General features: G+C 40.6%; 1 protein-coding gene across 1 annotated transcript in view; it reads right to left on the bottom strand.

Annotated features, from left to right (window-relative positions):
* Positions 1–24,819, bottom strand: part of FRMPD4 (FERM and PDZ domain containing 4) — a 171,098-nt gene that overhangs the window by 42,442 nt on the left and 103,837 nt on the right. The window contains exon 4 of the mRNA XM_018566071.1: positions 24,107–24,209. Within this exon, the coding sequence (XP_018421573.1) occupies positions 24,107–24,209 (103 nt within the window). The remainder of the gene's footprint in view (positions 1–24,106; positions 24,210–24,819) is intronic.

Raw genomic sequence — 24,819 nt, 5'->3', positions numbered from 1 at the left:
GTAACTGCAGTGTTGGCTGAGTGAAATGTCCATAACAGATATTATACTACAGAAAACAAGAACAACTGCTCCTTACCATACCAACGTCATACCAATACACATACTCAAAAAAGCAGAACCCAGCCATACCATACAGCAAACACACAAGCTCCCGACCATCTGCTCTGCCCTAGACAGTAGACAATAGGCAGTAGAATAACAAAGGAAAGAAAGTGATGGGTAATTTCACAATGTAAAACAAAAACAGCTACATATGCTCTGTGGCAGGGGTAAACTCCACCGGAATAGACACAGAATAGTCCAACCATGGTTGCCAAATTTTGTAAAACTTTTATACACATGATCTACTTTTGAAGATAATTTAGAATTTTGGAAGTTCCAATTTCACCTGATGAAACAGTAGGAGGAAGTTCCCTTTTTCAGTTTAGCAGAATGGCTTGAAAGAGAATGAGTCTATACATAGTACAACTGTGGGTCTGAGCTACAAAATCATCCAATATTCCCAGGAGGCAAACTTCAGGGGTCTTCAGAGCAGGAGCAAACGGTCATGTAGCAAAGTCAGAATATCACTTCAGAATGAGCTAAGGAACGTGCAAGGCCAGAACATATGAAAAACGTTAGCAGGAGCATATTTACATTTAGAGCAAGTGGCAGATGAAAAAAGACCCATATTGTGCAACCTGGCTAGGGGTATAATGTAGCTGATAGGTGATATTGGCAAACCAGGAGTCCACCACCTCCTCCCAGCTCTCCTCTGACATAGCAGGAATAAACTGTAGCCATTTTTGTTGGGAATTAGCAAAGGGGTTAGACCTCGTAGATTGAAAACTTGGTAGATCACGGTGGTCAGTTTCTTCCAACCAGGAGTGTAAAGAAGTGGTTTCCGTTAGGCAAACTGAATCTGAATTGCATCATGTAACAAGAGATACTTGAAGAAGAACTTATTGTCCACATGAAAACTATCTTTAAGGGCATCAAAAGTTAAGAAAACTTAGTGTAAACTCACATGTGAAAGATGTGTAACACCACACATATAGTGGCCATAGAGCTCCTGCAATATACGATTGTGCCACAGTGGAGTTCAAGGAGACAGGCAGCAACCAGAAGCAGAAAGAGTCCACATGGAAGTGTTCCAAACAGTAAACGGCACATCCAACGTCAAGCGCCATTTTAGTACACATACTGTTAATGGACCCTGCCCCTTAATCACTAACAAGACTCATTCTCACATGTCCCTGCACAACTGAGATCTTTGCTGTGCGTCCTTCTTGGAACTGCACAGCAGCTTCATAATAATTCTTCTGTGTAAGGTCCTGCTCCTCTGGTACATATATGCTGCACTCTTCATCCATTCCAATGAAGCATCATGACTCAAACATAACAAGCACAGTACAGACGGTTCATGAGAATGAATAAGACTGTGGCATGAGTACACGGGATTAGCAGGACCCGACATTGAGGATTATCAAGAAGAAGCTGGCAGTGCCAATCAATATGCAGTAACAGGTAAGTATGTGGCTTTCAATGGCTTCTGGGGATGAGGACCTACAGTTAGATTTTATAGTAAAAATGTAAATTACCTTACAATTTCATAAACTGGATTATATCAAATATGTTTAATAACATTCATGGGCAATTATGTAAATGCTTATGTCAGTTATCAGAGCAGGAGATATTTAACATGATAGTGAAATGATGATTTCAAACACATTACTGCTGTTCCAGAAAGGAAAGAAAACTACCAGCTCTTATTTCCCTAACTATAAGTCCAATTCAGAGCCTATTCAGGCATGAGCATTAATGTGTGTTACAGTAGGTTAGTGCAGCCCATTTATTTAAAGGGGCTACCTAACACACCACAATGAACCAAAAATCATGCATGCACTATGTTTGGCAGCCCAGCACACCACAAGGCACGGCAGTGCATTGTCACACACTGCACTGTGCTGCATTGCCGGGGGGCTGGGAAAGAGCCTTGGAATGCCATTCAGAATGAATGAATGGCACCATGGTGCCCCATTGTGCATCAATAATTTGAATAGACCTTATCACAGCAGTAAATACAGACTGGTATTCTGAGGTTTCCATAAATGTAAAACATCTAATTTTTGGTATAAGAGATAATGATCTATAATGATCTATATGGTAACGATAATAGATATTAGTACTTACAACCTCCATTTTATAGTCTTACCTCAAACGTCTTGTTAAAGCAGTGGCATAGGGTGTCTAAATATGATTGTGCAGAATAGGTACAGAATAGGTACAAAAGATTCACGTAATGCCCCCGGTAATATCACAAAACTAGTCTGTAACAGTTCTTCTCTTCCCCAGTACAACAGGCATTTGTAAGGACGCTTGTGGGAGGGGTGGGATTGTTACTCAATCTATGTTAGCATAGAGCACTGGAGTGGGTTGGAAGGAAGGTATTTCCTCCTTTGCAGCCACATTGGAATAACACTTACTTTATATCTTTGACATGTTCCCATTCACATAGCATAGCTACTGCTGCTTACATTTTACCTGCTCTTTTGTGATTGCTACAAAACTATATATTCCTCTACTAAGCAAGGGGAAGGGTTACGATAATTAACCCTGTCTCTACTGTGCTGGCAGATTTTATTATCAGTTGTAAACTAGATTTGATTTCTGTCTGTCCTAACAAAGTGTTAAAGACCTAGAAGCATTGTATGTTAATGGGGGGAAACAGACATTGTCTCCAGTCTTTGTATGGGGACAGACTCCTCTTTTAAACTGTTCAGAGTAGCTTGAAGTCTGACCAAATGCCTGCTCCAAGGAAACATTTAAAAAAAAAATTATGTTCAGGCATGCTGCGTGAGTAGGAACACATAACAAATATGTTACAGTGGGGTTTCCTCAAAGATTACTCCAAAAGGAGAAATATTAATTGGTTGACTAACACATTCTGACATAAAACATAAAGGCAGTACCCATTTTATTGTGGACACATTGAGGGGGATTTAGCAAAACTGGAGCAGAATAAATCTGGAGCAGGTGTGCATGGCAACCAATCAGCTTCTCCGTCTCCTTTTCAAATCTCAACTGAACAAACTGAAGAGAGAAGCTGATTGGTTGCCATAGGCAATTGCTCCAGGTTCTGTCTGCTCCAGTCTTGATAAATCCCCCCCATTGAGTATACATTGTTGCTTACTGTACAAGGATGTGCAGTACAGCTTCCAATGCACATTTGCTGAACAGCAAAGTATCTGAAAGAAGAGCCATAGCAGTGAGTCAGATTCAGACCATTTAACGATATAGCAGATGGAGAAGGAAACAAATAATCTGTTTTAATTCCAGCGTCTTTGATACATGATCACAGTGGGTCATAATTATCCAAATATATGAAAGAAAACCTCATGCTGCCCTATAATAAACTGCCAACTAGTTTTTCCAGTGCTGGTTAGAAAAGAAAGAAGATAATTGGTTGCTATGGGTAATTTAGACTATTCTTATTTCAGGCACTTTGATATGTAGTACTTGTCAAAATGCCCTGTATCGGGCCCGATTCCGATGCTAGCATCGGTATCGGGACATCCCTAATAATTATCATATTCTTCTATGAGTCTCACACGTTGTTCACACCTTGTGTGTTAAGCTGTGTTTTTCTGCACACCAATGCACAAGTATAATTGCTTTCTGTGTGCCCTGTTCACAACATACATGAGCAGTGGTGTGCACAAAAACACATACCATGTCCGTGGAGGACAGGGTATGAACAAACCCTTATAATAAACAAAACATGGGCCACAGAAGAATAGGAAAAGGGCTTTAAATGTGCCTAAACAATTTATATATGTTAACAATAATATATTTCATTTCTACAAGTCAAAAATTATTCTGTACAAACTATATACATGATGAAGCAATAAAATCAATATACAACTTGTGAACGTCTTAGAGGAAACATCGGCAGCTGTCACAAGTACCAAACAATCACTGTATTGTTATATGCCTTTACAAAAGTCTACAGTTATATAGAAAAGGTCCAGTTTTGCTGCATGTAATGCAAAAAATGGTTACATCACAGTCTCAACGCGTTTTGCCTCAATTGGGCTTGTTCAGGAGGAAGACATTCAAATAGCAAGAATAAGAACATTCATGTCATACGCTCAGCCATAGGAGAGGAACAGTGTTCCTATGAGGGTAGGGAACCACAGGAGGAGGCCATTCCAGGGCACCTGCCACAAAAGAGTTCATAGCCAGGTATGTAAATAAGTCTGTCCCTGGTCATCCAGTGGCTTTCCACCAGTGGAAATGTAATTGTTTAGGCACCTTTAAAGCCCAATTCCTATTCTTATTTGGCTTACTGTGAACAAATTCTCAATTAAAACCACTGAAAAACATTGTTCATGAGAGCTCACAATGATTGCAAAATGCCCATTATAGGCGAAGAAAAAGAGAACTACATATTACTTGGATGCACAGTGCACTATAATATTAAAGGCTAAGTTTACCTTTCAGACCATGTTTTATGTTACAGTCATATTCAGGGTGTAACATGAAACATGATCACATTGTAAACCTCACTCTCCCGCACTTACCTGGACCATGCGGTTCTTCCCTCTGCCTGCTGCTGCTCTTTTTTGAATATGGCGCAGCTGTGCATGGCTTCACCCACACAGAGATGTCATCCATTCACAGGACCTTTGACAGTATCTGTGAATGGAGGAACTACATGCCCAACATCAAAACTTGGGGGTCCCAAGAATACACTTGTAGGCAATTCATGATTACTCTCATTCATTTTGTTTCATTTCTGTACCTTGGTACAGATAGAGAGAGGGGGGGGGAATCTCCAGGCACCAGAGCATGACAACCACGATTGTTGGATCATCGGGAGATTCTGCCGGAGCCAAAGCATTGCCCCGCAATCCACTGATCACGTTTGCAATACTTTACTGGCTGCACTTGCAAAAAATGCTAAATGCAGAAGCGAGTTTAATATAATTTTTTTTTTCTTTACAAAAAGTGCACTTTGCCTTTAACTCTTTTTTTGATGCCAGGGTCATTCATGATTTCAGCTGGTTACAGATGTGTGCACATATATCTTATTTTCTTTTGTTCAAATACATCCTTGGCTGAACATGCACTTAGATTTGAATATAACAATTTGAACGAGTGGGCGACAATTGAAACCCAGTGAAGTCAACATAGTTTTGCAACTCTATTTAAACGAGAACATTTTTGATGCTAGACAAGCCTGTGAGGATTTTCTATGCTGCCAAGCTATAAAGTAACTACTGTTTCCTGGTGACTCACTGCCTGTGACTGACTTTATATATCTGTGCAATTTCTACACATAGTGTATAAATAATTATATAGGAGGTGATTCACTAAAATTAGTCATTTATGTGTCAAGTCTACTGATTGCCTTTTGCAGTTCACACATCTAGATCTGGAGGAGGAGACTGCTGGGTGTCTATGAGCCATTGTAAACAATACATCTTAGCTAGAGGGCTCCAAGCTCGCTCCTGTGATGAACCACAATCTTAAAGGAGAACTATGGGGTTAAGTATTTTCCCCATAGTTCTCCTTAGGGTAACGGGAGGACACAAACTAGCTTCCTCCCGTCACCCTAGGCTCAGTATACCGCGAGCTATAGCTCGCGGTATACTGATACGCTGCAGTATACCGCGAGCAGCTGCTCGCGGTATACTGAGACGCCGCAGCTGAAGTGGATCCTGACAATTGTGCCGGGATCCGCCCAGCTGCGTGACTGACAGCTGGCTCTGCCTATCTAAAGGCAGAGCCAGCTGTACCCACCCCCTCCCCCGTCCGTTCCGCCAGTCAGCGCTGGCGGATCGGAGCGGGGAGGGGGGAATCCAGCCCCTCCCCTGTCACGGCAGAGAGCCGTGACAGGATCGAGAGGTGAGCGAATGCCGGTATCTGTTCGCTCACCTCCCGATCTACTGAGCCGACCTGTGACAGTCTCATTGTCACAGGTTGGCTAGAACTATGAGGTGAGTGGAAATCACTCACCTCATAGTTCTCCTTTAATACAAATTATTAAACTAAGGGTGAGATTGTAGTCCATCACGGGAGTGAGCTTGGAGCTGTGGTTACTTTACAACACACACAGGGACCATGAGAAATAAAAGTAGTCACCCTCCAGAAGGAAGGCCAGTGTCCGCACCAATTCAGAGATGATTTGAGGATCTACAGCTGAGTGATAAACAAATAAGATACATTTTTGTTAATAGGGTACTTGAATGCATTTTTAGGATTTAACTCTCAAGTTCAGTGTAACTTAAAAGTAGTTTTTTCATGATATGCATAGTGATGACAAATGTGTGCCAACACCCTGTGCCTATTTCCCCATGGCTGCAGCATTGTTATGCTAGCAGGCCATTGGGTAGTCATTGCCGGCATAGATATGAATCCTAGACCTAGTAATGTGTTGTAAAATTCACAACACAGTATAGTAAACTGTTTTGGTCTACACTAACCTTTTTATGGAAGTTGTTTGTTGGTTTGTCCAGTGCTATCCACTGAACCTGACTGAAATGAACACATGGGTTTACTAGTTCAGTATTCCTTTTAATAGATAATTCCACCTTGCAACATTCCTCCTACTCTTCTCTATTGCATTCTGAGACACCCAGGGCAGTCAGAGTTTCCACTATTTATGATCTGATAAATACAGCTCAAGATATATTTTGCAAAATCTAATTAGAAACTGTAGTCATTTCCCTAAATAGAAAAAAAAACAGTATTTTCTTTCATATTACAAGTGTTACAGTTTGCATTTGTAATATACAGAGCATGATTACAGTGAGAGTATTGTAAAAGAAGACAAAACAGTTTTATCATTTTCCTCTCCACTCAATAATGTCTGCCTCTGTTCCGTTTATTTGTTCTCTTTCCTTATGTAATTTTCTTCCCAGAATATATTGATTTACTTTATTATACTAAGTCTCACGGTTTATTGTTGTTTTCATATGAACAAGCATGTTACTTTATTTTGTCAATCATAGAACTATGTTCTGAGCAGAAAAACAATCTATCTATCTATCTATCTATCTATCTATCTATCTATCTATCTATCTATCTATCTATCTATCTATCTATCTATATATATATACACACACACACTATATTACCAAAAGTATTGGGACACCCCTCCAAATCTTTGGATTTACGTTTTCTGTGAAATTTCCTTGCTACTAAATATTCTGCAGTCAACTGTTAGATGCATTATAACAAAGTGGAAGCAACTGGGAACAACAGGAAGTGGTAGGGTACATAAAAAGACAGAGCGGGGTCAGCGCATGCTGAAGCGCACAATGCGCAGAAGTCGCCAACTGTCTGCAGAGTCAATAGCTACAGACCTCCAAACTTCATCTGGCCTTCAGATTGGCACAACAACAGTGCGTAGAGAACTTCATGGAATGGGTTTCCATGGCCGAGCAGTATGGCGTGGGTTTCCCTGCCCGAGCATCGTCATCCAAGCCTTACATCCCCAAGTGCAATGCAAAGCGTCGGATGCAGTGGTGTAAAGCGCCGCCACTGGACTCTAGAGAAGTGGAGACGTGTTCTCTGGAGTGACGAATCATGCATCTCTGTCTGAAAATCCGATGGAGGTGTCTGGGTTTGGCGGTTGCCAGGAGAACTGTACTTGCCTGACTGCATTGTGCCAAGTGTAAAGTTTGGTGGAGGGGGATTTAGGATGTGGGGTCCTTTTTCAGGGGTTGGGCTTGGCCCCTTAGTTCCAGTGAAGGTAACACTTAAGGCATCAGCATACCAAGACATTTTGGACAATTTCATGCTCCCAACTTTGTGTGAACAGTTTGGGGATGGCCCCTTCCTCAAGTGCACAAAGCAAGGTCCATAAAGACATGGATGATCGTGCAGAGTACTGCCCTCAACCCGATAGAACACCTTGGGGATGAATTAGAGCGGAGACTGCAAGCCAGGCCTTTCCGTCCAACATCAGTACCTGACCTCACACATGAGCTTCTTGAAGAATGGTCAAACATTCCATAGACACACTCCTAAACCTTTTTATTTTGTGGGAATAATGACAAACACAAACCTTCTGAATATATTCTCTTGGCAGTTTAAATATATTGTTATGTAATACTGCATGATGGCCACTAGATGGTGCTGCGGAGCAAAATAAATAAATGCCTATTTCCTATACTCCTCAGCTCCATCTAGTAGCCATAATGCAATATTAAATAGCAATACGTTTGACCTGCAAAGATGCTCATTGGCTCCGTCTAGTGGGCATAATCCCCTATTACATGACAATACATTCGACCAGCAAAGAAAATATATTAAGAATGTTCATTTTTGGCATTATTCACACAAAATGAATGTTCACATATATTTACTATAGATAGATAGATAGATAGATAGATAGATAGATAGATAGATAGATAGATAGATAGATAGATAGATAGACATATATCTATCTATATATATCTATATATATCTATATATATCTATATATATAGATATATATAGATATATATAGATATATATAGATAGATATATGTCTATCTATCTATCTATCTATCTATCTATCTATCTATCTATCTATCTATCTATCTATCTATCTATCTATCTATCTATCTATATATATATACACACACACACTATATTACCAAAAGTATTGGGACACCCCTCCAAATCTTTGGATTTACGTTTTCTGTGAAATTTCCTTGCTACTAAATATTCTGCAGTCAACTGTTAGATGCATTATAACAAAGTGGAAGCAACTGGGAACAACAGGAAGTGGTAGGGTACATAAAAAGACAGAGCGGGGTCAGCGCATGCTGAAGCGCACAATGCGCAGAAGTCGCCAACTGTCTGCAGAGTCAATAGCTACAGACCTCCAAACTTCATCTGGCCTTCAGATTGGCACAACAACAGTGCGTAGAGAACTTCATGGAATGGGTTTCCATGGCCGAGCAGCTGCATCCAAGCCTTACATCCCCAAGTGCAATGCAAAGCGTCGGATGCAGTGGTGTAAAGCGCCGCCACTGGACTCTAGAGAAGTGGAGACGTGTTCTCTGGAGTGACGAATCATGCATCTCTGTCTGAAAATCCGATGGAGGTGTCTGGGTTTGGCGGTTGCCAGGAGAACTGTACTTGCCTGACTGCATTGTGCCAAGTGTAAAGTTTGGTGGAGGGGGATTTAGGATGTGGGGTCCTTTTTCAGGGGTTGGGCTTGGCCCCTTAGTTCCAGTGAAGGTAACACTTAAGGCATCAGCATACCAAGACATTTTGGACAATTTCATGCTCCCAACTTTGTGTGAACAGTTTGGGGATGGCCCCTTCCTCAAGTGCACAAAGCAAGGTCCATAAAGACATGGATGAGCGATTTTGGGGTGGATGAACTTGATTGGCCTGCAGAGTACTGACCTCAACCCGATAGAACACCTTTGGGATGAATTAGAGCGGAGACTGCAAGCCAGGCCTTTCCGTCCAACATCAGTACCTGACCTCACACATGAGCTTCTTGAAGAATGGTCAAACATTCCATAGACACACTCCTAAACCTTTTTATTTTGTGGGAATAATGACAAACACAAACCTTCTGAATATATTCTCTTGGCAGTTTAAATATATTGTTATGTAATACTGCATGATGGCCACTAGATGGTGCTGCGGAGCAAAATAAATAAATGCCTATTTCCTATACTCCTCAGCTCCATCTAGTAGCCATAATGCAATATTAAATAGCAATACGTTTGACCTGCAAAGATGCTCATTGGCTCCGTCTAGTGGGCATAATCCCCTATTACATGACAATACATTCGACCAGCAAAGAAAATATATTAAGAATGTTCATTTTTGGCATTATTCACACAAAATGAATGTTCACATATATTTACAGGGTGAAGGGCCCTGTGATCTTTTTATAAATAGAAACCCAGTTTGCAACCCGTGTTAATAGGATTCATGAGGTGCTTGCAACTTTTGGTGAAAAAAAAGAAAAAGTGTGCTTAAAAGGTATTTCCATTTTTGCAGTTAAATTTGATAAAACTCCACTATATGTTTGTTATGTGTTCCCACAAACATATTTATAATCCTTAAGATGTTGCTTTGGAGCAGGCTAGACTGAAAACTGCTCTGGACAATTTGTGAGTGAGTCCGGCCCCAGGACAAAGGAGGGGGCGACAATGTTCAAATCTAGTTTACAACTTATAATGAGATCTGCCAGCACAGTACAGACAGAGTTAATTATAGTAAACATTGCCACCCCAGCTCCTCCTTTAAATTACAGAGAATGGAAAATTTTCAGTTTTGGAGCTTTGAGAAAAGAAAAGTAAAATGGCAAGCAACAATTTTTGATTTTTTTTCAGTTAATGCTATGTGAATGGGAACATGTAACAAATATAAAATAGGTGTTCTCCCAATTTAGCTGCAAAAGTGGAATTAAACCTTTAGATGTGGCAAAAGATGAGGTGACTGGTTAAGGTACTCATGGATTTAAGATGGCCAATAGGGCTGTTTTGAGTTAGATTGTGTAATAATTGTGTATGGGTTCCTGCAGATGGAGGCCACATGACTTCTGTTGGAGGACACAGTTAATCAGACAAGTTAGACTTCTGTTTGTCCCTGTTCAGCCAATGCCAGTCTGACCCTCCCCTCTTCAATATAATAAATACAAAAGGTTAACAGAGTGTTATGATGTCTATAGGGAGCTTAAGGATTAAATAGAACCAAGTAACTTGAAAAAGAAGGTTTAAAAAAAAGGCTTAGAAATAATATAAACAGAAACATGTCAGTAATTATTAATTATAGCATCAGCATGTGTGAATATTGTAGTCAATTTTGCTGTAAAATGGTACAAGATGAATGCTTTGTTTGCCTCTTGTGTGTTTTGCAACATTTACACTAAATCCTATTGTGACCATTTCAAGAGACTTTATAAATCTACTAAGCGCAATGTTTATGTGCCCAGAACAGTTGCCCAACACAACCAATTTGATTTATTCTAACTGGTTGCCACTAATTGCTAAGCTTCGTCTTTCTGGCATCCATGCATACTCAACACAAGGGAAAGCAACATCTAGGTAATTTTGCATGAAAAAATGCTTTCATTCATGAATAATCTTTGAAAAATGATCTTTTTGAAATCTGTATTGATTGAATACTGATTTTTTTCAAACATTTCCTTTGGGCACAATGAATGTTAATTTACATAATTTCTCAATTTATAGTACTGAAGTAAATCCTTAAGCACATTTGTCTTATTTAATTAGGAAATAAGTTATGCTAGGAAGATTATGTGAATGTATATATATGGTTTATTAACTTTTTCATTATGTTCCCTCTAATTGAGTACTTCACTTTCAATGCATAAATACTCTTTTGCATTATTTACTCAGAATGCATGTTTCTTTCAAATGAGGCAAATAATTTAGGAAAAAGTCAATTTTGTGTATCTGTGGCCTACAGGTGGCTACAAGATTTATTTTGTCATTGTTTTTTTGCCAGCGTACAAGTATCCATAAATGTGTTTAATTGCTAACAAAATTAGGCCAGCTTGCTGAATAGAAAGTATAAACATTTTTTTTTACATTACATATTGTTATGTATGTGTGTGTGTTTTAAAAAACAACTGTTTTATGGTAATTGTGTAATACACAGTTTATAAAATACCTAAAAAGACACTACTTGTATGGTTCATGAGGTATTCTGTTGTGTATACACTTTGTATGCAGTGGTATTGAGATATGATTGTGGAACATTTTTCCTAATGTGTATCATCATCTATCTATGGTCTAACTAGCAAAAGTGTGTCATCCGTTTAACCGTCTGAACAAGGTAGGGCCCATCACTGCAGTAGCAGAGAGTGCTGAGACATGCGCTGATGCAGTGGCAGTGAAGGCAGAGGCCACCATTGGTGCAGTGATGAATTAAGTCATGTCCAGTTGCAACAGAGAGACTTGCAGGAAACACTCTGGATAGGCTTTCTATTGGGTATAGCTGTAGTGGATGGCACTGGTCTACATTTAAAGTGGCATTAAACTCAGGATTTTGACCCTGAAAATACATTCAAGTACCTTAGCTATTAACCAAAATCTTATTTGTGTATCACTCAGCTGTAGATTCTCAAATCATCTCTTAATTGATGCTGACACTGTCCTTCCTTCTGGAGGGTGGCTACTTTTGTTCCCCATGGTCCCTGTGTGTGCTGTAAAGTAACCACTGTTCCAAGCTCACTCCTGTGATGGACTACAATCTCAAAACAAATTAGTAAACTAAATGGGAGATTGTCACAATTACAACCGGTGATATAAACAATATGAATATACATAGGCAATTTAAAAGGTGCAATAGGATAAAGTTATATTTCTATTTCCTGCAGTTTCATGCCTTTTATGTGACATAGTACAAATGGTATGAAAATTGGGAATTGTCCTGCCTCAGATCTTTTTCAAAAGGATTATATGGAAGAACACACCCCCGAAACATGCCTACTCCTCCCTGCTGCCCACTGGGTACTGCAGACCTAAAGTGTATTTCCACTCTTGCAGCCAAATTGCAATAACACCTATTTTATAGTTGTTACATGTTTCTCACATAGCACAATCTACATTTTTGTAAATTGCTGCTTGCACAATACATGCCCAATGCTGAAAGAAAAGTTGTTCTCTGAACCAAGTTTTGCTCTGGAATGCAAGGGTAGCTGAGCAGGTTAATGTTATTTTGCGTTATGTTATTATCATTTGCAAACTAGATTCGATCAATCTCTGTCCTAAGAAAGAGTTGAAAAGCTAGAAGCAGTGTGTGTTAATGAGGGGAATCTCAGTCTGCCCCTTGTCTTTCTATGGGGACAGATAGAGTTTTCTGTTCCTTAAAAAATGACAGAGAACCTTGCAAAGTCCTGGTACACAGCAACATCTAAAAGGTAAGAACTATTAAAAAATATATATTTTTTGTTATGTTGTGTAAATAGGAAGACATAACTAACATATAATGGGGGTTTCTTAACCACTTGAAGACCAGGGTGTTAAAACCCCATTCCTGCCCAGGCCATTTTTCAGTATTCACCGCTGCAGTACTTTGACTGAGGTTTATTCCATCATGCAACACTGTACTGAAACAAATTTGATACCATTTTATGGGGACAGATAGAGCTTTCTTTTGGTGGTATTTCATTTTATGCTTTCATTTTTTTTTAAACATAGGGGGCTAAGAAACCCCTTATGTGAATGCCAATTCACCTAGGTAACCCTAGGAAACCCCAGAGAAGCTGGTGAAGCAGAGATCTGCTTCATCAGCTTCTCTCCGGCTTCTGTACCGGAGAGTGACAGATGAATGCGGAAGTGATGTAATATACATCACTTCCTGGATTCAGGGACGGCGAGGAGATCAAAGGGAGATTGTGTACTGAGCTCCCTTTGATCTCCACTGACAGAGTCGCCGTGCTGGTCCCAGCCACACCTTGCACAGCAGATCTCGGGATTGGCGGTAATAGAGACAACGGGGAGGGGCTGCACACCTGCACCTATTACAAGCGATCGGGCGTCTCTAGAGACGCCCAATTGTTTGAATGTAAACAGCAATCGCTGGCTGTTTAAATTTCTGACAGTTTCCCCACTCGTGTGCGCGCTGGGCACTGCACACGACCTGGGGGAGGGGAAGGACGTCTTAAGGCGCCCTCACGCTCCTAAAAGGCTGCTGTCTGGCCGTTCAGGAACGGCCATGGACGGCAAGTGGTTAAATTTGACTGCACAGCTTAAATTGTATTTCCACTTTTGCAGTCTGGTTAACTGGCTACAGGCATTTCTAAATGGATGCCAAGGATGTATTCTTTCACATAAAGCTTGAGAACAAAATGAACAATGGCAGAAAAAACTGGTGATACTGTTTTTGCCCCTTGTCATAGGGCACATCAGTATAGCCAGTTCACCCTATTGCTTTGCTTTTTGACACTGCCAATAAAAAAAAATGAAAGGTGAGAATTACAGACAGCCTTTTTTTTTCAGGCGTGAGTATTCTACTTTTTTCACAGCTCATGTTCACAAGACAAATGTTATCATTCTTGCAAACACAGTCTGTAGCAGTGTCAGTGAACAGAATAAATGTATCTAGAACTACCATCTCCTTTTTATATATCAATCATTTCCTGTAGGTATTTTCCTGAAACACATACCAAAGGGATGGAAACATTTTTTAAGTCATTTCATCCTACAATATAATATCACCAACAATTGTTTACTTATGTTATATTTTTGCAAAAACTAGCATAGTCATTTGGGTTGAGGATTCAGAAGTCTGCAATTATGTCCACAGATTGGTCTCAGAGAGGGACATATTCTATATAATGTATTTTCAATATAAAAATAGCTCAAAATAAGGGCAGAAAAACAGCACGCAGCAAGTTATTATTATGACCATACAATGCTTCCAAAGCAAAAATATAAAGCACAAGGGGAACAAAAAATACGCTATTTATAACATAAATTGCACAATCTTGATTTTTATCTTTGCAAGCATCATGCAGAAAATTGCCATAATGTCTAAATTAATATTATTTATTACTGCAGTTATTAATATAGTGTATAATATAACTTGGTTAACAAATAATGTATTGTTATTACCTTAGGATCTAAGTTTTAAACTAATAAAAGCTGATATCTAGATAGCTGGAGAAAAGCAGATGTTCAAGAAAAAGGCAAATTATAATTTGAAGATTTAATGGAAAGAGACCTAGGGGTCTATTCACTAAGCTGCCGTAGGCAGCCGAGTGAAAGACCGACCTGAAGTGAAGTGAGCCGAACGCTGTTCGGCTATTCACTTCAGGCTGGTACGGCTGATTTCAGCCATATATCGCCTGAAATCAGCCGTAGATAGGGTGGCTTCACGTGGCTTTGGGTAGGCTGAATATGCTCAGCATGTTCAGCATGTTCAGCTGACCCGAAGTGCAGGAGGAGTTCGACTCAGCCGATCCAACATCTGGATCGGCTAAGCCAAACCTCCGGCAGGCTACTCGCTGTTGTTCGGTCTATTCTTATAGATGCCGAACATCAGTGGGTGAATAGCCGAATATTGCTGAGCGGCATTCGGCTCGGCTGTTCTGCACGGTCACTCAGAGGGACCGAGCAGAACAGAAAAATAGTTTAAAAAGTACAAAAATAAATAAATAGAAAATGATTGGGCGGAGCTAGCAATGACAGCTAGCTCAGCCCAACAGTTTTCTATTGTCCAGCGGTTCTGCTGCCGCCAAAAAAAAACAAAAAAAAAACTCTCCCGGGCGCTCCAGGAGTCTCCCGCTCCCGGCCGCCAAGGAGAGAAACACTGCTTTCTTCTTTTTTTCTTCGAAGGATCGGCCAAAGCTACGGCTAGATCCTTCGGCTACTTCGTGAATAGACCCCCTAATGTTAGAGATGGCAGCATTAGCTATGGCAGAATGTCAGTAAATTATTAGAGTGCACCTGTCATGAAAAAAATATGTAGGCTGCAGAATGCTCCTGCTGAACATGCTAGCTGCCATTTTCAGAGCAAGACCATGTGTTTAGATGACAGGTGTGCTTTAAAGCATATTTATACCCAAGAACAAAAGTGTTATATATTGCAGATTGCCAGTATCAGGTATTCCTCACTTAACGACCGAGTTCCGTTCCTACGACCAGGTCGTTAAACGGATTGGTCGTTAAGTGAGGAACTCTATACAGTACTGTACTGCATTAGTACAGTACTGTATAGCGTTGCCGATGTACAGTACCGAACAGTGTACTATACATCGGGCAATGGAAAAACTTACCAGGACCCGCAGTGAAGATCGGAGGACGTCACTTCCGCCGGCAACACGGCGCACTGACGCTGACGCGCAAGGTCGAAGGTCGATCGGCGGTCCGTCGTAAGTGCGAGTGGTCGCAAAACAGGTAAGTCAGTAAGCGAGGAACATCTGTACTTAGATGTGACAGCTGCATTACTGTTACATTTTCAAACGTTGTCCTCTTTACTTTTACCTGGTGATCCTGCCTGTAACATTCCTGCACTAGGGTAACAACGCTCTCTCAGTGCACTCTATCCATGGAAACGCAGCACCCTAGGAGAGGGATTGTGTAAGCACTAAAGAGCACATCTACCTTTCCTCATCTCTTTAACATGAGGGTAGCAGTAGTTCACAAAGAGAATGGGGAACAATGCTAACTGATAGGAGTCACCAGAAAAAAAGGAATTCAATACTAAAGCTGGGTATACCTGGTTCTATTTTTTTTTTTCTGCCTGTGCGCTGAATAAAAAAAACAGATTCCTCCATCAATGCTTAGGAGCATTAATGGAGAAATTCCCGACTGTTTCTATTGTATTGCTGGCGGCCTCTGTCAGAATACCCGAATGGAGTCTGCAGCTGATTCAGCCAAGAATTTTCCAACCTGCTCCTTTGATCAGCTGATTGAGGGATGCTGGGCAGAAGTGTGCTAGCAGTGGCACACACTGTGTGAAATTTGCTCAATGTATAGCCTACTTAAGGCTAGCCATTAAACATGTAGATTTCTCTCATTCAGCCCCTTGTGAATGGAGGAATCTGAGCTATCACCCGTGGCTGCATAAAAAATCCTTTGATTTTGCAATCAAACTTTGTCAGGCCAGGTGGTACAGACACGACTCAAATTTAGGCCAATTGGATGAAATTCTTGCTGTGAATGGGTAGTATAGTGCTATCCAGCAAATGCATCAGCTGCCTGTCTGTTTTCAGAGGTAATTGTACATGGAGCAATTACCTCTGAACCAGGCATCAAAGCCAGGGGTGCCATTTCACACTTCACCTTAGCTAGCAAAAAGGCTAGAAAAATCCTTCATATGACTGCTGAGAGGGAGATTGGAGCACTATAGCTTTACCCTAATGTACACATATAAAAACCTGAATACTTGAGCAGTTTGCCTGTGTTGTCTGCAAAATGATAATGCTCTAATCTATTTGGAACATCATTGTGCGCTTGTTTTCATGTGAATGGGGCCTAAACTTTCTAAATTGGTAGAAATTTATTTTTTATTATTTTTTTAAACTTTTTTGTTCAAAGTGGGAAACTCTTGTGACCTTGTATAAGTAGGTTTGCTCCCTTCCTATTGAAGTGTATTTAACAATAGATGCAAATTCATGACATCTGCATCTATTCCTGTATGCAGGCAAACAGCAGATATTACTGGAGCTACTATAGGAGCTATTCGTGTCTCTTGCTTGATCCTGTTACGCAAAATGTTGTGATACAGTGCTTATACTGTATTTGACCTTTCCTTGCATATGCCAAATACTGAATTAGTGCACCACAACCAGCTGTTTTATTGATTTAAAATAATCGGTTGTGAAAGCTAAATACTTTGCTTGAGATTATATCAGACACATGAGTGCATATTACCAGTATGAACATAACGGCCTTAAAGTAAAACACTTTTATGTGCCAACCAGAGTAAAATTGTGCAAAGCTGCTGATGTGAACTTTAGAAGAAACAGTAATTTAACGTGTGATATCATCTCAATCAATTCAAGTAAGTAAGTAAAAATCACTTTGCAAAGTGGACATTCCCTAAGCTTAGTAAATAAGCTGAATCGGTGTCTACTTTGAACATTCAATTATTTACAAGGAAAAAATATGGGATGTTTTCATGCACGTATTTAGTAATAGAAGGGAACACAGAGTCAACACCTCATTTACTAAGGTGAAAGAATATTAACCTTGAAAAATCAACTTTTACTTTAAGTTAAAAGTAGGTGGGTGAACTTCTTCAAAGTTTGATCAGTTGTTCAAACTTTTAAAAAATTTGTGAACCTCAGAAATTGAAGTCAATGGGTATCTGAACAAGGCTCCAAAATAAACAGGGTATTTCACAAAAGGGTGAAGAGTTTGGAGAAGGCAGGAAGTGAACAATCTAGCACAACATAGCTGATTTGGAGACATTCTCCAATTCAGCTCACTTTCCAGTTCAGCTATTTTGTCCTAGATTGTTCACTTCTCCAAACTCTTCACCCTTTTGTGAATAACCCTGACAGTGTTTATTACAGAGCACTAAATTATGCTAAATTGTGCAGAATGGTCTGTGAAGCTCCAGGGAGCCCCACCTGATGATGGTTGGACAAAAAAAAACAGCCTGAGCAGTTTAATTTCAAATTCTACCAAGAATACTAAGATAGTGTGGGACCTGGTGACGCTGACAATCAAACTAAAGCTGGTCATACACTAAAAAGCATGGATGGACGAATACTCTCCATCTGGCTATTGTATTCTTCCACTGTCAGAATAGCTAAACAGTTTTGAGTCATTGACTTTTGTTGAGCTGGCAGGACCAGCCTGTGTTAGACTTTCAGCTGATTCCTGTGAATGGCCAGCTTAAGGGTGCCCGGGCCACAGCAGCAGCAGATGTAAAGCAGAAACTGCCTTTGGAGTAGGCTTTGGTCCCTTTCTCCCTGAAGCTTTTTGGGAACCTGAACTGCCATAAATAACACTAAAAACTGTATTTGGCTCAAGCCACCATTTCAGTATTTTCAATTCATAAAACTCAACCTGAATCTATCATCCAATTTTCAGGATCAGCTCTTGTTAACAGTCTCTGTTCCTTGAGTAAATCAACCTCCATGTCTATCTGTAACTTCCTCCTTTGTTCCCATGACTGTTGCACTGAGACAAATAGGTGTGAAGAATTGTAAAGGTGTAAGTTGTAAGTTATATATACCTTGGCAATCTAATGAGAGTGTTTTCACACTTTGCCTAAGCAACTCCTTTAAACATCAGTGAAGGGTTAATAACATCAATCAGTCAGTCAATTACACTACAATAACCCAATGACTTTATCTCTGAAGTATTTGACCTCTGCTATGTACAACAGGGATTCATCTTTGGCTAGCCAATTATGGACCAAGCTGTGTTGAGAAATAAGGTTGGTAAGTATTCATTTTTAATCCTTATGAAAAAAAATTCTGGATTGTTCTATTTTAGGATCAGAACTAATTCACCTTTTACATAGTAGTCATTTAAAATGTATGAATGCAGAGTTCAATAAATCAGATTTTAATACTCTCCAGAACACCCCTTTTATTTATGGTGAATACGGCCGCCTACAAACTGCTCCAATTATTTTTTCTGTTCGCTCGGGACGAGATTATGATATAGTAGGTGACAAAATGGCAAAAGCAAAGGGGAAAAAAGTAATTTCTGTTTTGCTTCCAGCCATTTTACATGAATTAAATAATACAGTTTTATAATTTAACATTTGAGAAAAAAATATGTATTTCGTAGAGACATCAGCTTGTAGATTTACCATGTAACCAAAAACATCTTGCTAGGACATAAAAAATATTGGAGGGAATTTATCAAAGCTGGAGCAGACAGAATCTGGAGGGAGCAGTTGTCCATAGTAACCCGTTTCTCTCTTTAGTTTGCTCAGTTAAGTTTAGAAAGAGAAAGATAGAAGCTGGCTGGCTACCATGCATAACTGGTCCACATTTTTTTCTGGCACCTGCCACTAGGTAAGTGAACCATTTACCTCGTTCCCTCCTGGCTCCCAGCTATACCCCTATCTCAGTGAGACTATCCGTGATACCTGTAGGTGGCACACATGTGCACTTTCAGTGTCGTTGGAATAATGGATAGGTGGGAGTCAGGTGCACACCATTCCAGTGACACCAACAGTGCACCTGGCTCCCACCTACAGTATATCTCCCACCCCAGTTACACTAACAAGGATACCTGTAGTTGGCAGCCAGATGCACTATTAGTGTCACTGACATTTTAGTGTATCTGGCTGCCACCAGGTAATGGACATACACGCTTATTTCAAAATGTATACAGGTTTGGCAGATATTTTCTTTCTTTATTATGGTCAGGACTAAAAAATACAAAAAAAAATGTTTTTCTTTTGCTTTTTAGTCAGGTGAATAGGAAATGCTGAAAATAAATATTACGCATTCACATATGTAGCCTCGATCTGGTTACTTCTGTCTACAACAGCTCGCTCTCATCCTCTCTTGACACTGTGGCCCCCCTCACTACACGCAGACTTAGACCACATCCACTACAACCATGGCAAACAAAAGAAACCAAACATCTTAAAAGACATAGCCGCGATCTTGAACGACTGTGGCGGAAAACCAGGCCTCTACAAGACTTCACCCTGTATAAAGCTGCCCTCCTAAAATATAATTCCTTCCTCCGTGCTGCCAAACAGACTTATTTTGTCACTCTCATTAGCACACTCTCATCTAGACCACATCAACTCTTTTCTACTTTTAACTCTCTACTATGTCCCCCACCGCCACCACCCACTAACTCACTCAATGCCCAGGACATTGCCATTCATTTTAAAAACAAAATAGATACAATTCGGGATCACCACTGTCCAGTCATCTTCCCCTATTAATGTACCAGACCCACCATCTCACTTGTTACTTTCCTCTTTTGACCCTGTCACCACAGAGGAGGTTACAAAGCTTCTCTCTGACACCCACCTCACCACTTGCCCCCTGGACCCTGTTCCCTCACCCTCACCACTACTTCAGTCCCCCTTGCTCTATCCTACACTCTCTTAGTCACATTTTCAATCTCACTCTCTACAGGCATCTTTCCCTCCCCTCTAAAGCATGCACTGGTCACCACAATACCCCAAAAACCCTCACTGGACCCTACCAACCTCAACAATCTCAGACCAATCTCCTTACTCCCATTCATCTCCAAACTTCTAGAATGCCCTAACCACAGCCGCCTGAGCCGCCACCTCACTGATAACAGCCTTCTCGCCCCTTTACAGTCCGGCTCTTGCCCGCTACACTTCACTGAAACCACCCTCCTAAAACGCACTAATGACTTACTAACTGCTAAAAACAATGGCCACTACTCCTTACTCTTGGTATTAGACCTTTCTGCTGCTTTTGACACTGTCTAACACCTGCTCCTCCTCAAAAAATTCCACTCGCTTGGCCTACAAGACTCTGCTCTCTCATGGTTCTCCGCCTACCTATCTAAGCGCTCCTTTAGTGTCACCTACAAATCTAATTCCTCACCTCCTCTTCCTCTTCCTGTAGCGGTCCCCCAAGGCTCTGTCCTTGGACCCCTTCTATTCTTTATCTACAGCTCCTCCTTTGGTCAGTTAATAACCTCACATGGCTTCCAATACCATCTCTATGCCGATGACTCCACAACTCACCCCCTCAGTGTCCTTGCGTGTCACTAATCTACTAACTGACATATTAGTCTGGATGTCACAACACTTCTTAAAACTCAACCTTTCAAAAACTTAGCTCATGATATTTCCTCCTGCTCGTGCACCTTCCCCCAACTTTTCCCTTGAGATTGATAACACAACTATACATCCTTTTGATTTGCCAAGGTGCTAGGTGTCATCCTGTACTCAGACCTCACCTTTCTGCCCCACATCCAGTCACTATCCAAATCCTGCCACCTTCACCTTCGTAACATCCCCAAATTACGCCCCTTCCTCACCAATGAAACCGCAAAATTACGAAACCACTCCCTTGTTATCTCACATCTTGACTATTGCAACTTCCTCCTCATCGGCCTTCCACTACACAGGCTATCCCACCTTCAGTCTATCTTTAAGCGATCCCTTAAAACTCATCTCTTCAGGGAAGCCTATCCCACCACAAACTAAACACTCAACCACCATGTTCTCAAACAAATAATTCCCACACAACTACCTCCTCATGTATGACTTGCCCCTTCCTTTTAGATTGTAAGCCCTTACGGGCAGATACCTACTTACCATCTTGTCTTGAATTGTATTGCAATTGTAATGTCTTCCTTATATTGTAAAACGCTGCGCAAACTGTTGGCACTATATACATTTTGTATTATATTAATAATAATAATAATAATAATAGTCAGTCGTTCTCCCTCCCCAGGAGACAGCTGTGCTGTAATGCAATTGCCTGAGAGATAATGTTAATGCCTGGGCTGAAACAGACTGTCAGTCTGAACAGACCATATAGTCAGGAGGTTGAAGAATTGTGTTGCATGATGGTGAGAACCCACCGTATATCAAAATCCTTGTGTAAAGAAACATTTGTTGTTAAACAAAGGACGGGGACCTTCAACTTAATGTTTGGAGTGGCCTAAGTTATAATAATAATAATAGTCAGAGGGTAGAGCTTTAGATAAGTGATTAAAGCAAAACTCCTGCCTAAACTTTTATTTTTCTTGGTCAGAGTGGGGAAATCATAGAACCTCTATCAGGTTTGCATTGCTGCTTTTGCAGCCATTTGGTAGATTTTTCTTCACTTTTTTTGTGGTCACCGAAACAGGAAGTAAACAAAATATCTCCCAGACAGGATTACATTTTTTTTTTTATAAATTAAGTTACTGTCAATGAGATGGTAATGTACTTAGTAATACAGTATATAGATCTAATTGCTCAAGTAAGCCTAGCTATAGGCAACTTTGTCCTCTATTAACTATTTTGCTGTACATGGCCTGCTGTTTACAAAGCCCAGTAGCTCAAGCTACATTTTACACACACATGAAAATGAGACACAGAAGAGCGGGCTTTGTTTGAGGTTTCACTGAGTGACCTTATGCCTTAAAGCCCATTTCCACCTTTGTAAGTGGTTAGCATTTATTGTGGTAATGTAGAGGTGCAGTGATGATGTATACATGTGTGTACATTTTCATGACTCACATTGCTGGCTTTCTTCATATTTTTATGGACTTTTCAGTTGGCCTGAGTCCTACAATTTGAAAATTTTCTCCACAGGAAACAGTCTGACACTGTGGTTGGATTGAAAAGCAGCTGACCCCCTCCCTGTGAGTCATTGTAAAAAGTTCACTAGACACCAGCTCTGCCTTTCCAGGTCACAAAACACTGTCCAGGGGGGTTGCCACTATGAATACTAATGAATAGGGGGAGATAGCTCAAAGAGAGAGCATTCATTTACACAGATTGCTTGCAGAGAACAGAGGGAGCCAATTCAAAGGAGCCATGATGTTTCTGTGTTCATATACAGCAAATGCATATTCCTACTTCATGAACACTCGGTGTGCATTGCCGGCATGTTTTTTTTAGAAATACCTGCACAAAGGTGTAAATGGGATTTAAAGTAGACAACTATTGCCCTCCTGGTTTTTCTGTATGTTTTAGGGACCTGGAGGGTAGTAACAGGTATTTACAATAAAGTTCACTGTTAGGGCCACAAATATAATGAAGTGGCCCTATTGGATTGTGTCTCCCTGCACCCACTATTTTTAGTCATTTTTTAATATGGGGCAGCTTCTAAAAGCTTGTGTGTGGGCTGGTTTCTGGTTTCCCCTTGTCTGTAAGGGCCCAGTCACACCATATCCAGTGCATTCCATTGCGGTTCGCACCCGGAATGCACTGAATTGAATAGATCAAGCCGGGCAGATTTCACTATTTGTTCAAAACACACTGCACTGGAACGGAGAGCATTCCTGTACCTCGCATTCCAGTACGGGTGATCACACTATGGGCAGGGGGCTTGTCTGCTGTGCCATTGACATGAATGGCACCGACACACCCCAGAACGCTGCTTGGCTTGATCTATGCAATCCAGTGTGTTCGGGGAGCGATATGTGATGCGCAGCTGAGTTATGGCGGGGGGAAAAAAAACTGATGGACTGATTCTTAAATATTTTCTGTCAGAAGCTCTTGTCAGCAAAACAACCCACCCTGCTCTCCCTCCCTTGTCGGGGGTATTGTCGCTCACATATGTGGGTGGACAGTACTTGTATTATATTGGATTGATGTTAAGAAAATGGCTCAAGTCTGGGTGACTGAGCTTTTTAACCCCAATAAAGGGCCGCAGCCATTTGATTTCTAATAATATTGGTGTGTAGTCTCAATTTATTTCATGAATGTTTTTATATTTAGAGTGGGTTTGTGGGTGCTGTGGGGTCTACATTCCCATGGCAGTAAATATATTTACAAGGCGCATGAGATGAACTGGGAACAGTTTGACATAACTTCCTTTTTGTCACTGGAGACAGAAGGCACATTTTTTATGCATGTCAGTTTAAACTCACATAAATTTGTTCGCTGAGCTGAATAAGTATAGAAGGAAATGTGAGTGGTGCTGTGCGTTAATGTTTTATTACTATAGGCCGCAGGCTCAAGGTTCTTGCTAGGCCCAGTGAATTAAAAGCAGAAACATATCAAGTACCTGACAAGGTCGATCACCCGCTCTCTTGGAGCATTGCTGACTGGCTCCTCATTTATCATAATGATCTGGTCCCCAGGGACTAATTTTCCTTCAGAGGGTCCACCTGTAATCAGAAACAGATTCAAGATAGATATCGCTGGAACTTTTTTCAGTTTTGTTATTTTTACTTAGACAAAAAACATATTTCACATTATACAGAATGAGTAATATGTCAAAAAGGTTAAGGGCTAAATAAATCGCCAACTTCACTTTATTTATGACAAGCTCATGCTTATAGTATGGGTCAATGGTGGCAAAACGTCTATAAATAATTGCTATTGGTCACATTTTATGCAGGGCTGCATACATCATCCAGCCATAGGTAATTGAAAAGGCTGCTAGAAAAATAAATATATGAGAATGTGAGTAATGTGTCAGGGATTTGGTCATAAGTGCAACCAAATAACTCACTGGTTCAGTGTAAATCACTGTCAGGGCTCTGGGGTCCCTGGGGCAAGTGAGATACACAGTTCTTACCCAGTGGAAACAGCAAGGAGTGATTCTTAACATTTAGGGTGCACGCCAGTAATGTGTCACACCCTTCATGTGTGTATGAGACTTCATATACTGTATGTCAGCATGTAAAAGATCACTAGCTCTCCAGAGCCTGTTCTCGTCTCGTACTTAAACAAAAACTAGTTGATGGCTTCAGTGGCGTAACAACCGGGGGGGGG

The sequence above is a fragment of the Nanorana parkeri genome, unplaced genomic scaffold (assembly GCF_000935625.1).
Source record: "Nanorana parkeri isolate BGI_ZX_2015 unplaced genomic scaffold, ASM93562v1 scaffold913, whole genome shotgun sequence".
Taxonomy (NCBI): Eukaryota; Metazoa; Chordata; class Amphibia; order Anura; family Dicroglossidae; genus Nanorana; species Nanorana parkeri.
This window is presented reverse-complemented; position numbering and strand designations above follow the sequence as displayed.